Below are 16,497 nucleotides of genomic sequence, written 5' to 3'. Positions count from 1 at the left end.
CACACTAAAATGAGATAATAGAGAATTATAAGAAGCAATAAATTAATATAAAATTCTCTCTACCTCCCCCAATCCCCAGTGCTAGTTTCTATGGCCTTGTGAACTGAGAAATTGTTCAAATAACACAATTGCATTTTAAAGTTAATCTAAATTTTAAAACATTTTCCCAAGTTGTCTTTGAAGTTTTGGGAGTATATTCTTTAAAAAACATCAAAGGGGGGAAAATGAAGAGAAAGCTTTAATTAAAAGAAAAAAACCTTTAGTTGGGCTTTTGGATCTGCATTCTGCTGCATGATTAGAATAACCTGCGGTATTTTAAACCTGACAGTGCATGGGACCCACAGATTGTGGTTTAATTCATTGTGTGGCCGGGCAACGTTAAGAAAAGAATCTTGAGTAATTCTAATTTGCATACTAATATAGAATAAAATTTCCCTCTAGGTGGTTGCTTACATTTGAATTGATTTGTTTACTTAATAGGAAGTTTGATTTATAATATCAGTGTATTGAGAAGTTGATGCTCTTTGGAAATTTGTAAAGGATGCTTTTTATTAGCATGTATATTGAGAGAACTTGTTGGTGTATTTCACAGCTAAAGCATATTAAAAGTTAGGAAATAGCCTTTGCTGGTATAGTCAGTGAAAAAAAACAAGATTAACTTTTTATGTCTTGAAATCATAAGGAATCCAAGTCAAATATTGACAATTAAGAAAGCCTTATTCATCTGGAACACAAAACCCTCAGGTAACCAAATGGATTTTGGTGATTTTTTTAAAGGTTTTATTTATTTGAGAGAGAGAGACGGAGCATGGACAAGCACGCTTGTGCACACAAGCAGTGGGGAAGGGCAGAGGGAGGAGAAGCAGTCTCCCTGGTGAGCAGGGAGCCATTTCAGGGCTGGATCCCAGGACCCTGGGATCACGACCTGATCCAAAGGCAGACGCTTAACCAACTGAGCCACGCGGGCACCCTGATTTTGGTGATTTTTTATTTTTAGGGAAGAGTCAAATAAGATGAATATTGAACTCAGTCTATTAATAATTTTTTTTCTATAGCATAGCCTGGCATCATTTTTAGATTTAACCTAGTCTCTGCATTTCTGAATCTTAAGTACTGTTTAGTCATAATTGGTCTTTATAAATCCATAAACCACTACAAAATTGACAAAATGTGGTTTTGTTCAGCATTCTGTGCTAAAGTATAAAGATTTGTTGTGACACATGAATTGAGAAAAAGTTTCCTCTTAAACCCTTTAATTGATTCCAATGTAGATTTTCCCCATATTCTCTTCTGTTGGGTATAGGTAGTATTTTCATTAAAACAGCTTTAAAAATGTACGTGTATCTGCCAGCATACTTACTGCCTTAAGACAAAATAGACTGTATAAAAGCACTCCCAACCATCAGCAAAATGGAACCACATCCAGCAGTTTGAGTTGGCTGAGGGCTTACCATCGTACATGATGATGCGTTCTCGCTGGCCTTGCCTGAGTTAGGGACTTTAAAGACTGCCATCGAGAACAAGGCATGAAATGGTGTGCTTCTGGTTTTGGGTGTGTTCCTCTTGCCCTTTAGTAATGTGTTTCAAAAGGAGAGTGGAAAACTCAGGTCATAACTTTGCCCTGAGTCATACACTCTACTCTGAAATGTTTCTGAAACTGTAGTTAATATGCTCTTTGGAACTCTGAATAGTAAAGATGAGCACTGGGGCCGGCTTTGCCGTAGTGGTTCTTCACCTGGGGGGATTTTGCTGCGATGGGACATCTAGCAATATCTGCAGACATTTCTACCCCTTAGAACCAGGGGTAGCACTTCTGGTATCTAGTGGGTAGAGGCCAGAGTTGCTGCCAAATACCCTACAATGAACAGACTAGCTAGCTCCTCACAACAAAGAGTTACCCAGCCCATGATACCAGTAGTGCTGAGATTGAGAAACCCTGGTCTGCATTGTTGAATTGATGAACTCAATTCTGTATGAATTTTCTGAAAAAGCAGTTGTACTTGCTTCCAGTTAACTAGTTTCATTGAGTTTATCACTGTTCAGATGGTCTTTTCAAATATTTGAGGGGAATTTAAACTTTTTTCCCCTATAATGTTTTTTTAATAGAACTTATTTCTTAGAATGTGTGTGTATATATATATATATATATTTTTTTTTTTAAGATTTAGTTTATTTATTTGACAGAGATCACAAGTAGGCAGAGAGGCAGGCAGAGAGAGAGAGGGAAGCAGGCTCCCTGCCGAGCAGAGAGCCCAATGTGGGGCTCGATCCTAGGACTCTGGGATCATGACCCGAGCCGAAGGCAGAGGCTCAACCCACTGGGCTACCCAGGCGCCCCCAGAATGTATGTTTTCCATAGGACTGGAAAGGCTGATGATGATTCCGTAGTCTCAGTGACTTTTATTTAGCCTCTGCAGCTACTTTTGCATTTTTAAAATGACTTTTTTTTTTTTAAGATTTTATTTATTTATTTGGCACAGAGAGAGAGATCACAAGTAGGCAGAGAGGCAGGCAGAGAGAGAGAAGGAAGCAGGCTCCCTGCTAAGTAGAGAGCCAGATGCGGGGCTCGATCCCAGGACCCTGAGACCATGACCTGAGCCGAAGGCCGAGGCTTTAACCCACTGAGCCACCCAGGCGCCCCATGACTTTTTTTTTTTAAGATTTTATTCATTTATTTGAGCGAAGGAGGCGGCATAAGTGGGAGGGGCAGAGGGAGAGGGAATCTCAAGCAGACTCCACATCCAGTGCAGAGCCTGACATGGGGCTTGATCCCGGGACCCTGAGATTGTGACCTGAGCCAAAACAAGAGGTGGATGCTCAACAGACTGCACCACCCAGGCGCCCCTAAAAGACTTTTTATTTTTATTTATTTATTTTTTAAAAAAGATTTTATTTATTTATTTGACAGAGAGAGAGAGACAGAGATCACAAGGAGGCAGAGAGGCAGGCTCCCCGCCGAGCAGAGAGCCCAAGGCAGGGCTCGATCCCAGCACCCTGAGATCAGGACCTGAGCTGAAGGCAGAGGCCCAACCCACTGAGCCACCCAGGCACCCCAATCTAAAAGACTTTTTAAAAAGTAGCTACAGGGGCTCCTGGGAAGCACAGTCAGTTGAGCATCTGATTCTTGGTTTCAGCTCAGGTTGTGATCTTGGGGTCATGAGATATGGAGCCCTATTGGGCTCCTCGCTCAGTGAGGGGGTCTGTTTGAAATTCTCTCTCTCTGTCCCTCTGCCCCTCCTTGCGCGTTCTCTCTTTCTCTCTCAAATAAAACATCTTTAAGACAATCATTCAGAGTTAGATCATTCTAAAAGAGTTAATGCTGTCATTTGCTCAGATCTCTACAGTTTTCCTATGAGAATTAGTTTCACTTGTTAGTCTTTCAGCTTCTTTCTACTTGGGTTGTCTGTTCTCATTTTAGTGCAGAGCCAGGCTGTTGAATGCAGTTATTACAGAGATTATTTGAACAGGCACATTTAAACCTACTGGTTAGTCTGGGTTAAGGTGTGTTGTGCCAGAAGTAAAGGCTAAATCAGTACTTTAAAAGTAATTAGAAAAAAGTTTGTAGCTTCCACATGGACTGTTGAAAGGCTTTTTAATTATCCAAGAATTTTTAGCAATTCTTACATAACTGAAATGATGGCTGATTCAGTATTACCGTGTACTATTTACAGCAATAATCAGAATTGGCAGTATGATACAGTATTTGGTCTACTTGTCTTTTTTTTTTTTAAACATTGGTTTTCAGTTCACTTATGTGTAAATGGATGACAGATGTGGCTATAGTCAGGCCATATCTGTGTACAGAATATCTCTTCTGTTATTCATATAAATGAGCATAATACAGCATCAACTCTTCATCTAAATAAGCATTAACTGTTCATATAAGTGAGGATTACTGTTGTCTCAGAGTGGTTATCTAGATCTTGGGAAATAATTGCTTTACTAAAGGGAAAAGGCATAAAAGGTTGTCCCTTAAAGGTTTTTCTTTTTTTTTTAAATATTTTATTTCTTTATTTGACACGGAGAGATCACAAGTAGGCAGAGAGGCAGGGAGAGAGGGGGAAGCAGGCTCCCTGCTGAGCAGAGAGCCCGATGCGGGACATGATCCCAGGACCCTGAGATCACAACCTGAGCGGAAAGCAGAGGCTTAACCCTCTGAGCCACTCAGGCACCCTAAAGGTTTTTCTAATACCATTCCTGGAGGTAAGATCTCCAGAGTTTAAGATTCCTGAGAAGTGGGAGTAATTTCATTGCAATTAGGGGAAACCCTTCCTCTCTCCCACCAAAAACCCTCAAAACAAAAACCCCAAACCTCGGAAACTTTTGTGTGAGTCCTTACTGAGCAAGTTGCTTTAATGTTTTTATCATTATAAATTTTGATCTGTTCTTTAGCTAGGCCTGTACAATTTAAATTTAACCCAAGGGATGTATAGTTTACCTAGCAAGTTTGGCCAATTTAGACATTCAGGAAATTTTCAGTTGTTGAAGAGTCATTGAATCTTAGAGCTAGAAAAAAAATAGCTTCACCTAACTGCCTGGTTTTGTAGAGGAAACTGAGACCCAGAGAAGTAAAACGGTTTAATCATGTGGTTGTACAGTCATTCTACAGCTGGGCTCTAAGTGTTGGGGAAGGCCTTTCTCCTGTACATTCTGCCTCACCAGAGAATAACAACCTTTGCCAAAACAAACTTAAGTCATAGAAGGGAGAAATGAGGGGTGCCTGGGTGGTGCAGTCAGTTAAGTGTCCAACTCTTGGTTTTAGCTCAGGTTGTGGTCTCAGGATCATGGGATGGAGCCCTGTGTCAGACTCCACGTTCAGTGTGGGGTCTGCCTAAGATTCTCTCTTCTCCCTCTGTGCCCTCTTCCCCCCACTCCTCCCACGCTCGCTCGCTCTCTCAAATATATATATATAAAAATGAAACAGTTGGATTTGGAGCTATACGGTATATAGGAAGATAGAGTCAGGGAAGCTGTGGAGGCTGAGAAGTAGAGATTTGAAAGAAGTAGAGTAACTGAGGGTTCATTGCGATAATGCCATAAATAGAGAGAGTATTAGTCCTCAAGGTTTCTAGAAGTTAAATCTTGACTCATTTCACTCTTGAGACCACAGACAAGACATGCCCAGAGTCACATAGGCTGTTAGTGGTAGAACTGGAACAGGAACTTGTCTCTTGACTCTTGTGCCCATATATTTCTACACACTACTCCTGAGAAGGAGGTGACGGTGGAGTATCCAGGTGTATCTGTCCCTGAGGCAGTCGTGTGTTGGACCTGAATGTAGGTTGGGAATTAATGACGTTGCATCACCAAAAGAGGGTATAGTGAAATTACAAGAATCAAGAGCTTATTGAGGGAGTGAAGGAGAACTTCGAGACTGAAGCAGAGCACCCATGGCGCTCAGAGGAGGCTGAAGAGAAAAAGAAGTAGCAAAAGATGGTGAAGAGGTTGGGAGGGAGCTAGAAATGGGCACTGTCTCTGAGACCAAAGGTTTTCAGGAGTTCTAGAAGCAGATGCCAGTTGTGTTTTGTTATGCAGAGAGGGTGGAGTGCGAATCAAGGAAGGGCCATTGGATTTGGCAAGAGAGGTCCTTGATAAACTAGTGAAGAGTTTGAGCAAGGAGGTTGAGAGGAAAGTCAGGTTGCAAGGTAATGAGCAAGGAATGGGCAGGTCCATGAATGAAGACACACCTTCAGGGAGTTTGGCCCAGAAAGAAAGGAGACCACAAGGGGGAAGGGAAGAAACTGGTTTTTATTGAGGTGCTTGACAAGTTTATTACTGGGTTTAGTGCTCACAATACTAGGAGACTTACTCTTTCTTTTAGATACTGGGGCTGAGTATAACAGTTTCCCTACTCCCCAGAAGTTCCCTCTTGAGAGATAAGTCATGATTAATACTAATATTAGAGTGGGTGGGATAATATAGTATGTATGAGGTTAATAGGAAAGTGGGACCACTTTATTGAGTTTCTAGTATGTATTAGACTCTGGGCTTTGAGATGAGTATTCAGTTTCTATATAAATGGAGCTGCAAGTGGTTAGAAATTTATCCATAGTTACATTGAGACTTAAGTGGTGGAGTTCAGTTCGTTCAGTTATTCCAGAAATATTTTTTTTTGGATATCTACTATGTGTGGGCACTGTTCTGGGATCTTGGGGGTTATGGCATTGAACAGCAGAGACAAAAATTCTTACCCTAATGGAGCTTACATTCTAGAGGGGAGAAAGGAAGCATTCAAGCCCTGCTGTATCTAGACTCCAGAACGTATTTTTTTTCTTTCTTTCTTTTTTTTTTTTTTTTTTTAGTATACCATGTAAAGTGATAGGCAGAGGATAGGGCCAGAGGGAGGAGAAGGTGGGTGTTGAAGGGTCAGTCTTTGCCTGGAGTTGGGGGGGAGGATGTGTTTTTCAGGCCATGGGAACAAGTGGTTGAATAAGTTATACATTTGAAATTTTGGAGTCAAGGCAGGACAGGACCAGAATCCTGTTTCTTCAGTAGAAAGACTAGTGAAAATAAATTTGCCTGAGAGGACAAGGGGGGTGAGGAATAAGAGGAAGCAAGGCAGCGGGGAGAATGGTGAAAGGGTTGGACTTAGAGGATGGAGATTCAGCTTTGAGCCCTTGATCCATAAAGTGTTTGGGTCGCCCTTATGTAGTTGCTGTCGCGATGTATTTATGTACTATATTGAAGGAGGTCAGCCCTAACGGGTGAGATTGCATCATTAAAGCAACTCTTGGGGATAGTACCTAACAGGCGAGAAAGATCTGGAGGTGGTAAGATCTGAGGGAGAAGGTCCTGAGGTTTTGATTAAGAGATCTTAAAGGATTGGGGAGCCTGAGATATGGGGATAAATCGTCAAAGGACATTTATTTTTTTGTTAAAATGTTTATAGTTTTACTCATTTAAGTAATTTCTGCCCCCCATGTGAGGCTTGAACTCATGACCTCAAGATCAAGAGTTGCATACTCTCCAACTGTGCCAGCCAGGCACCCCTTTTAGCAATTTTTTTAAAGAGCAAAGGGCATTTATATGACACCTGGAAAGGGGTGAGTAAAAACGTTTTTACTTGTAAGATCAATGATATTGTCTTGGGGCAGCTGGCTGGCTCAGTCGGTTGAGTATCTGACTCTTGGATTTGGCTCCAGTTATGATCTCAGGGTCGTGAGAGTGAGCCCTGTGTCAGGCTCTATGCTCAGTGCCGTGTCTGCTAGAGATTCTCTCTTCCTTTCTCCCTCTCTTCCCTTTTGCTCTCTCTCAAAATAAATAATCTTTTAGAAAAAAAAGGTACTGTCTTGTCTTAGAAAATGAGAAAGATGATATGGTGAAAAGTGAGCAACTTTATTTGTTTAAATTGGATTATTGGTGATGTGTGCGGTTCACAATGATTTTTCCCTTAAGTGGATGGAAACCAAAGGAGCAAGATCTTTCTAAATCCAGTGTGTCCAGTAAACCATTCGAAGAGAAATGGAAGATCAGCCCCCTCCTCCAACTAAACGTAGTCTGGTTTTCTCTTTTCACTGTGCTCTGGGCAGAAGGAGAGGAAGAGTTGAGTGAAGGGCTTTATCACCTTTTCCCCCGCAACTGTCCTCAGTGGTCTTCAGCTCCTCTTGAAGTACAGCTCATTGTGCACAACTACATACGTTCCTGTCACTGGGTTATTCCGTCTTCTCCGTAGCTGGGGGAACCTTACCTTCTGTGTCTGTTGCTCTGGCAAAACCACCTGCATTCTCAGGGTTGTGGCCTTCCACTATATTACAGCCCGTCGGATTCATTCTTCCTGTGATCGTCTCTTGTGTGCCTGCTTTGTTCGGTAGACTTTAATGGTTTAATAGATGAAATGGAAAGAGCCAGTATCATGAACTTAATTGTGAGATCTTGGGGGACTCTTAAACTGGTTCCTGGGTTTGGCTGTACTCGATAGAGCCTTCAAATTAGTTATCTAAATGAGGTAGACATTTATTTACTTATTTATTTCACATAAAAGTGAGCCAGCAGGGCAGTTCTGCTACATGAAGTCTGAGGCCCTATGTCTCTTGTTGCTCCAGTGTTTCTGGGGCGTTGTCCTCATGGGCCTGGTGCATGATGACTACCTCCCCCAAATACATCCAGAGAGCAGAAATGGGGAAAGTGCCTGCCCCAGAATTTGCTGTATCATTTCCAGTCTGAACTTAGTCACACAGTGATAACCCCCGCTGCAAGGTTGGGTTGAAGATTTCTTTTGGGCAGTTTGATGCCCAGCGAAAAATCAGTCGCCATAGCAGGAGGGGAAAATGGCTTATTGGGGGAGCAACCAGCCACCTCAGGGACTTGATTTGGAACTGCTCTGAGTCTTGCGCAGTACTTAACACTGGTTTATCCATAAGATCTGAGTGAGTTCTCGACGAGTTCTTTTTTCTTTTTTAAGATTTTATTTTTATCTATTTGACAGAGAAAGTGAGCGAGCACAAGCAGGGGGAGCAGAGGGAGAGTGAGAAGCAGACTCCCCACTGAATAGGGGGCTCCATGCGGCCCTTGCTCCCAGGACCCCGAGATCCTGACCTGAGCTGAAGGCAGACGCTTAGCCAACTGAGCCACTGAGGCGCCCTCATTAGTTCTTTCATATGAAAGATTGAAGGTCTTTAGGTCCTGGATTCACCTCCTATTGTGGCAGTAAAAAGGACCGCAAGAGATTATTCACAGAAATGTTTCCTTCTTACCCAGGCAGTAATGGGGAAGAAAGATAGTAATACACATTTATTACAAGGGTATCGTGGCAGTTTAAGTATATTTATAACTTGTTTTTCACTAGTTTGATAAAAATATAAAAGTGGGAAGAACCTTTTGTTGCTCTCTGATATTTTAAGTATAAAAAGTGAGTAGTAATTCCCATAGCTCAGTGGGTAGAATCTGGCAGGCAAGCTGTTTTGTTGACTTTCTTACTGTGATCACGCAGCCTTCAGTGTTTCCCAGACAAAAGTAATTTGGGGACCTGTGGGAGGCCGCAATAAGGCTTGAGACGAGGACCAAACCAGGCCCCGACTTGTGCCTCCTTTAAAGTCTGAATAACCTAACAAAAGGTTTAGGACGGGAAAAGTTGAGTAGCACCGAGAAAGGGTCTGTGCTATGTGTTGTGCGGTGGCCTACGTGACTTCCCACACGCTTGCTAAACAAATGAGAACAATTCGGTTGGGGTCGTAAGTTCATGGCTGGTCCTTGCTGCCCTAGTACATCCCATAAATTACTTTCAGGTTTGCTCTATCAATACGGAACAATTGTACTGGCATCAGCCGTTTGGCATCACGAGGTCTGCTTACAGTTAATTGTGAAACTTATTATGGGAACTCGTGGTTAACTAGACACAGATGTATTGCTTCTCCTATTGTAATATCACTATATATATGGCCTTAATGCTTTGAATAAACTTAGCACTGTTGGACATCCTCCTCAGTGCTCCTCCTGCCCCCATCTCTCTGCTTCTCGAGTTCTCTTCTTCATCCTCTTACTCTCACATTCCTGGTTGATTTGTTGCATCGGCCGTGACAAGTGGCGCCCGAACAGGGACCTGAGAACATTTCAAGGGAGTGCACATACAGGCAAGTAGTTGTCGACAGTCAGGTAAGAGGAGCCCGGGTTGACGGGTGACAGCAGGAGTAAAATAACATGGGGTATTCTCAATCCTTAGAACAGGATCTTTCTGTTAGTGCATTGCAGGCCCTTTTAAAACAGAAAGGGTTGAAAGTCTCTAAGAAGGCTTTACACCAATTTTTTGGCATGGTTTCTGATCTCTGCCCCTGGTTCCCGAAAGAAGGAACAGTAAATCTGCAAGCCTGGCAGAGAGTGGGGCAGGAGATTGGAAATCAATTAAAAATTAGGGGGTCATGTGCTTGCCCTGAAGGAACAATGAAAAATTGGGAGGATATTCGGGAAGTTTTAGATCCGCAACACTCTGTAGATTTAACACCTATAGCCTCTCAGGACTCCCCCTGTGATTTGGTAGTAGATGAGCAAGAGGATGTGTATGAGCACTTGGGCACAGATATTCCTCCTCTCTTTCCTGAGTTAATCGCTGGTCTCGCTGGTTCACAATCAGACCCTTCAGACACCCCTGAGGATGGAGTGCCTTTGGATAACAAATGGAATTAAATTATGGACATCTAGGTCTTAACCAAATGGAATAAAATGCTAAAGCATTGAGTACTTGATGTAGGTTTATGCTTTTGACTTCTTACTGCAAAGAAACCAAGAATAAACATGTTTTATGCTTAACTGTTTCATAATTTGCCTTCTAAAAAATTCTGTTGTAACTGTTCACAATTGGTTTATATTTTGTCTTCACTAGAGATTAAGATATTTCTAAGAGTATAAAATTCTGCTAACTGTAAGGCTGATGGAAATAAGGAAAGCAACCCTGTATGTAGGAAAGTAGGAGATTTGTAAGAAAGATTTAAGGAATGAGAACATATTTTGTTAAAAGTAAAAGAAGGTAATTGTGTCCTAAATGAGATGGTTGTTTGGAAGGAAATGACTTGGGACAAAACCTGAATGCAAAAGCAAGTTGTAAAAGGTTTGTGAGGGGAAATCTTCAGAAAAAGAATTTTAGGTATGGTCAAGATGGACTAAGATTAACTGTACACACAAAAAAGATGGCCTAAAAGAATGAGTAGTTTTGTCTTAAAGTGAAAATATCTGGTTACACCAGAACATGAAAGGAGATAAACCTGAGGGTATATAGTAAGTCGTAAAAGGCTTGGGGGAAGTGACTTTTATTTGCCTTGGTTTATGGGTTTAATCCTGGAAATATGATGAAATATTCCTTGGATTCTTATCGTAATCTTTACAATATTAGCTGTACTACTTGTGGGTTGGGGTGTTTCCCTGTTTCGTACTGGGCAGTAACAATTACATACGCAAGCACAAATTCATATGCTTGACTTATTTAAAAAGGAAGGGGGAGATGGGGGAGGCCGCAGTAAGGCTTGAGACGAGGACCAAACCTGGCCCCGACTTGTGCCTCCTTTAAAGTCTGAATAACCTAACAAAAGGTTTAGGACAGGAAACGTTGAGTAGCACCGAGAAAGGGTCTGTGCTGTGTGTTGTGCGGTGGCCTACGTGACTTCCCACACGCTTGCTAAACAAATGAGAACAATTCGGTTGGGGTCGTAAGTTCATGGCTGGTCCTTGCTGCCCTAGTACATCCCATAAATTACTTTCAGGTTTGCTCTATCAATACGGAACAATTGTACTGGCATCTGCCGTTTGGCATCACGAGGTCTGCTTACAGTTAATTGTGAAACTTACTATGGGAACTCGTGGTTGTTTAACTAGACACAGATGTATTGCTTCTCCTATTGTAATATCACTATATATATGGCCTTAATGCTTTGAATAAACTTAGCACTGTTGAATATCCTCCTCAGTGCTCCTCCTGCCCCCATCTCTCTGCTTCTCGAGTTCTTTTCTTCATCCCCTTACTCTCACATTCCTGGTCGATTTGTTGCGCCGGCCGTGACAGGAACCATATTTGGGATTTTGGCCATATCTGCTTGCCTGTACTGTGCTTTGCTTAATATTTGTTTTTCAATTTACTTTGAATTGATTCATCTTTTAAATTTAGCATTCTTCTAAGTAGTAAACCATTAAAACATGTTTTTGTTGGGGCGCCTGGGTGGCTCAGTGGGTTAAAGCCTCTGCCTTCAGCTCAGGTCATGATCCCAGAGTCCTGGGATCAAGCCCCGCATCGGGCTCCCTGCTCGGCGGGGAGCCTGCTTCCTCCTCTCTCTGCCTGCCTCTCTGCCTACTTGTGATCTCTGTCTGTCAAATAAATAAATAAAATCTTTAAAAAAAAAACAAAAAAAAAAACAAAAAACATGTTTTTGTTTCCTTATACACATGAAAATATGTAATTATTAAAATAATGTCCTTTTAACTACATGAAAACATCTTTTATACCAATGCTGCATATTTATACTTCGGGAAATAGTGCTTTGCTTCATCCCTGAGGCCACACTGGTAGTTTTTTGTAAACTTTTGGTAAATCCATAGCTGCTGAGTGGCTCTGTGAATTTCAAAGAATTGATATCTTTCTGCTTTCAACTTTGGTAGAGAAATTACTAGTTAGTGCTTAAGTGTGAGGTAAAGGATTAATTGCCCCTAAAATGTTGACTAGGTTGTTAAGAGTGATCTGCAAGGGGCGCCTGGGTGGCTCAGTGGGTTAAGCCTCTGCCTTAGGCTCAGGTCATGATCCCAGGGTCCTGGGATGGAGCAGCTCCTCTGCTCAGCGGGAAGCCAGCTTCCTCCTCTCTCTTTGCCTGCCTCTCTGCCTACTTGTGATCTCTGTCTGTCAAATAAATAAATAAAATCTTAAAAAATAAAAGAGTGATCTGCAAGTCCTAGCACATAAAGAGCCTTTCGAGCTTTTCTCCAGAACATGTTGGACAAGACGTTTAACTTTTGTAAGCCCTAGTTTCCTTATTTTTAAAGATGAGGCTGTATTATTTAACACATGGGGTTATTCTGAAGATTAAATAAAATGTATGTTAAAAGGCTTAGCAGTGGCAGGCACCCTTTCTACTGCTGATGGACATTTGGATTGTTTCTGGTTTGGGACTATTTTGAATAAAGTTGATATGAATCTTTTGTTTTTAAGATTTTATTTATCGGGGTGGCTCAGAGGGTTGAGCATCTGCCTTCGGTTCAGGTCATGATCTCAGAATCCTGGGATTGAGCCCTGCCTCAGGCGCTCTGCTCATCTTTAAAGATTTTATTTATTGGAGGGAGAGAGAGTGAGAGGAAAAGAGGGCACGAGCAGGGAGGAGGGGCCGAGGGAGAAGGAGAGGCAGGGAGCCTGACGTGGGACTTGATCCAAGGACCCTGGGATCATGACCTGACCCAAAGGCAGACGCTTAACTGGCTGAGCTTACCCAGGTGCCCTGCTTATTACTGTTTTAAAATTGGAATATTTGTCCTTTTCTTACGGATTTCTATATTGACTGTGGATGTGAGTCTTTTGGATATAGGTATTTTCTCCTAGTCTGTGGCTTTCATTTTTACTTTCTCTTAATGATGTCTTTTTTAAAATTTAAATTCAGTTAATTAACATATAATGTATTATTGGTTTCAGAGGTAGAGGTCAGTGATTCATCAGTTTTATGTAACACCTAGTGCTCATTACATCACATGCCCTCCTTAATGTCTATCACCCAGTTACCCCATCCTCCCATTAATGATGTCTTTTAATGAACAAAAACTCTTAATTTTGATGGAGTCTAATTTGTCATTTTTTCTTTTATTGTTTGTGCTTTTGTGTCATTTAAAAAGTTTTTGCTTTTCCCATGTTCAAAAATACAAATTTAAAAACTAATTTTTTTTTCTCTACAACAATCTAGGTGATGCCATGGAGAGTGGAAAGCCTGGCCCAGTGCAGGTTGTTTTGGTTCAGAAAGACCAGCATTCCTATGAGCTAGAAGAGAAAGCCTTGGCCAGCATTCTTTTACAGGACCACATCCGAGACCTTGATGTGGTGGTGGTGTCAGTGGCTGGTGCCTTCCGAAAGGGCAAGTCCTTCTTCCTGGACTTCATGCTACGATATTTATATTTCCAGGTAAACTAGAATTGTTTCATTTCAGATTGGAAAATGAGACTTTTGTGTCCAAAAGAGCAAAATAAGCTCGTTGATTATCCTTGATATGTAAAATTACTCAAAATTTAAGACTTAATGGAGATTTCTTTTTTTTTCCTATAGAAGGAAGGTGGTCATTCAAATTGGTTGGGTGACTCAGAAGAACCATTAACAGGGTTTTCATGGAGAGGGGGCTCTGACCCAGAAACAACAGGGATTCAGATCTGGAGTGAAGTTTTTACTGTGGAGAAGCCTGGTGGGAAGAAGGTAAGGAAGAAAAGACTTGTTAATTAACAAAAACAACAAAAGGACAAGAACTTTAATGTGTACTCTGATAATTCATCTGAAAATAATGTAAGTGCATGGTTTAAAAATAACACGAGTGTGTATATATATATATATATATATATATATTTAAGATTTTATGTATTTATTTGACACAGAGAGAAAGAGATCACAAGTAGGCAGAGAGGCAGGCAGGGAGAGAAGAAGGAAGCAGGCTCCCTGCTGAGCAGAGAGCCCGACATGGGGCTCGATCCCAGGACCCTGAGATCATGACCTGAGCCGAAGGCAGAGGCTTAACTCACTGAGCCACCCAGGCGCCCACACGAGTATATTTTAAAAAGTCAAATAGTAATATAAGGTTTCTTTTTTTTATTTAAAAAAATTTTTTTTAAACTTTTTTTTAAAGATTTTATTCATTTATTTGACAGAGATGACAAGTAGGCAGAGAAACAGGCAGACAGAGAGGAGGAAACAGGCTCCCTGCTGAGCAGAGGAGTTGCTCTATCCCAGGACCCTGGGATCATGACCTGAGCTGAAGGCAGAGGCTTTAACCCACTGAGCCACCCAGGCACCCCTATTTTTTTAAATTTTTAAAAAAGATTTATTTGAGAGAGAGGAAGAACGCATGAGCAGGGGGAGGGGCAGAGGGAGAAGCAGGCTCCCTGCTGAGCAGGGAACCCTATGTGGAGCTCCATCCCAGGACCCTGGGATCATGACCTGAGCCGAAGGCAGATGCCCAACCGACTGAGCCACCCAGGCACCTCAGTAATATAACGTTTCTAACAAATAGTAGCTATCAGAATCAAAAGGTAGCTCTCAAGTGCCCTGTTCTTCCCTCTGCTTGTTTTCACTTCCCAAGGGTTAATGACCTCAAGTGTTTCAGATGTTACTTCTCTTCTTTACTTTCTTACTCCTGTGAGGGTAGCATAGACCTGGCTGCCACTCTTGTGGGAGCTGAGCAGATACAGGACACTGGGGCATCTCACATGCAGATGTGAGCACCCCACCTGCCTCCCCCTCAGCCATCAGTAGACCTCCTACCCCATTTCTTCTGTGTCCAGTAAGTGACTGTCCTATAGCCTCCCTCACTTTTTTTTGTCCGGAGCAAGTCCTGTCATGTGTCTTCTCAAAGTGGCAGAGAGGATTTGGGGGTGTCGCTGTTTCTTAAACAGATTTTAACCCATTCCTTCTGTTTTTAGTTTCGTCTTAAAGCATGCTTTCACAGCTGTCAGTAATACAGCTGCTCTTCAATCTGGCATTTCAACAGGCCCTACAATTTTCATTTTAGTCCTGTTGTTTTGTATCATTTCTCTCTTTCTCCTTTTCTGGTAATGTGTGGTAGTTGCTTTCATAATTTTCTTTTTAGGAATAAAGAATTACTTTGTACCATATGATCCCTTTCTATAGAATTGGTGGGCAACTTCTGTATTTTTCATAATAGTTTAGGAAATCTTTACACTCTTACTAGTGAGCAAGCTTTGCTTTTAGTTATCTAACATTTGTAGTGTCCTCTTTTTTTTTTTTTTTATCTTGTTGAATTGACTCCTTTATAAAGCTCAATGTTTTTTGACATCATTTTGGTTTCCTGACCTTTAGAAACATTAATAGACTTTATTTTTTAGGACAGTGTTAGGTTTATAGGTAAGTTGATCAGAAAATGCAGAGTTTCCAGATGGCCCTTCCCCTTGCCAGTTTCTGTCTACTATTTATATCTTGTATTAGTGTGATGCATTTGTTATAATTAATGAACCAGTATTTTTTTTAAAAAGATTTCATTTATTTATTTGATAGAGACAGAGATCACAAGTAGTCAGAGAGGCAGGCAGAGAGAGAGAGGGGGAAGCAGCCTCCCGCTGAGCAGAGAGCCCAATTCGGGGCTCTATCCCAGGACCCTGAGATCATGACCTGAGCCGAAGGCAGAGGCTTAACCCACTGAGCCACCCAGGCGCCCCAATGAACTAATATTGATATACTATTATTAACTAAAGCCCATGGTTTGCATTAGGGTTCCCTCTTTGTGTTTATGTTCTCTGGGTTTTGATAAGTGTGTAATAGTGTGCAGCCGCCGTTGCTGTCTCAGACAGTAGGAACACTGCCGGAAAACCCTGTGCTCCACCTCTTTGCTCCCGCCTCCTCCTCAAACTCCTGGCGACCACTGATCTTCACACTGTCTCCAGAAATCTGCATTTTCTAGAATGTCATGTAGTTGGAATCCTACAATGTGTAGTCTTTTCTGATTGCCTTCTTTCACTTAGCAGTGTGCTTTCATGGTTCCTCACTTTTTTTTATAACTTGATAGCTCTTTTCTTTTTATCATTGAATAATATTCCATTGTCTGAACGTACCACGGTGTATCCATTCACCTACTGAAAGACTTATTTGCTTCCAGTTTCGACAATTATGAATAAAGCTGCTGTGTAAGCATTTGTGTTGAAACATGAGTTTCAACTAATTTGGGTAAATACCAAGGACACTGATTGTCGGATTGTATGGCAAGGTGATATTTAGTTTTGTAAGAAACTGTCAAACTGTCTTCCAAAGTACCTGTATCATTTTGCATTTTTTCCAGCAATGAATGTGAAAGCTCTCTAGTTCTGCATCCTTGTCTGCATTTGATG

The 16,497-nt window shown here is 41.6% G+C and overlaps 1 protein-coding gene across 2 annotated transcripts in view; it reads left to right on the top strand.

Annotated features, from left to right (window-relative positions):
* Window positions 1-16,497, top strand: part of ATL3 (atlastin GTPase 3) — a 49,747-nt gene that overhangs the window by 1,881 nt on the left and 31,369 nt on the right. For both annotated transcript variants that reach the window (XM_032879303.1, XM_032879305.1), the window contains exons 2-3: window positions 13,362-13,576; window positions 13,718-13,861. In XM_032879303.1, the coding sequence (XP_032735194.1) occupies window positions 13,362-13,576; window positions 13,718-13,861 (359 nt within the window). The remainder of the gene's footprint in view (window positions 1-13,361; window positions 13,577-13,717; window positions 13,862-16,497) is intronic.

Source organism: Lontra canadensis, unplaced genomic scaffold (genome assembly GCF_010015895.1).
Source record: "Lontra canadensis isolate GAN:19392208 unplaced genomic scaffold, GSC_riverotter_1.0 scaffold66, whole genome shotgun sequence".
NCBI classification, from domain to species: Eukaryota; Metazoa; Chordata; class Mammalia; order Carnivora; family Mustelidae; genus Lontra; species Lontra canadensis.
This window is presented reverse-complemented; position numbering and strand designations above follow the sequence as displayed.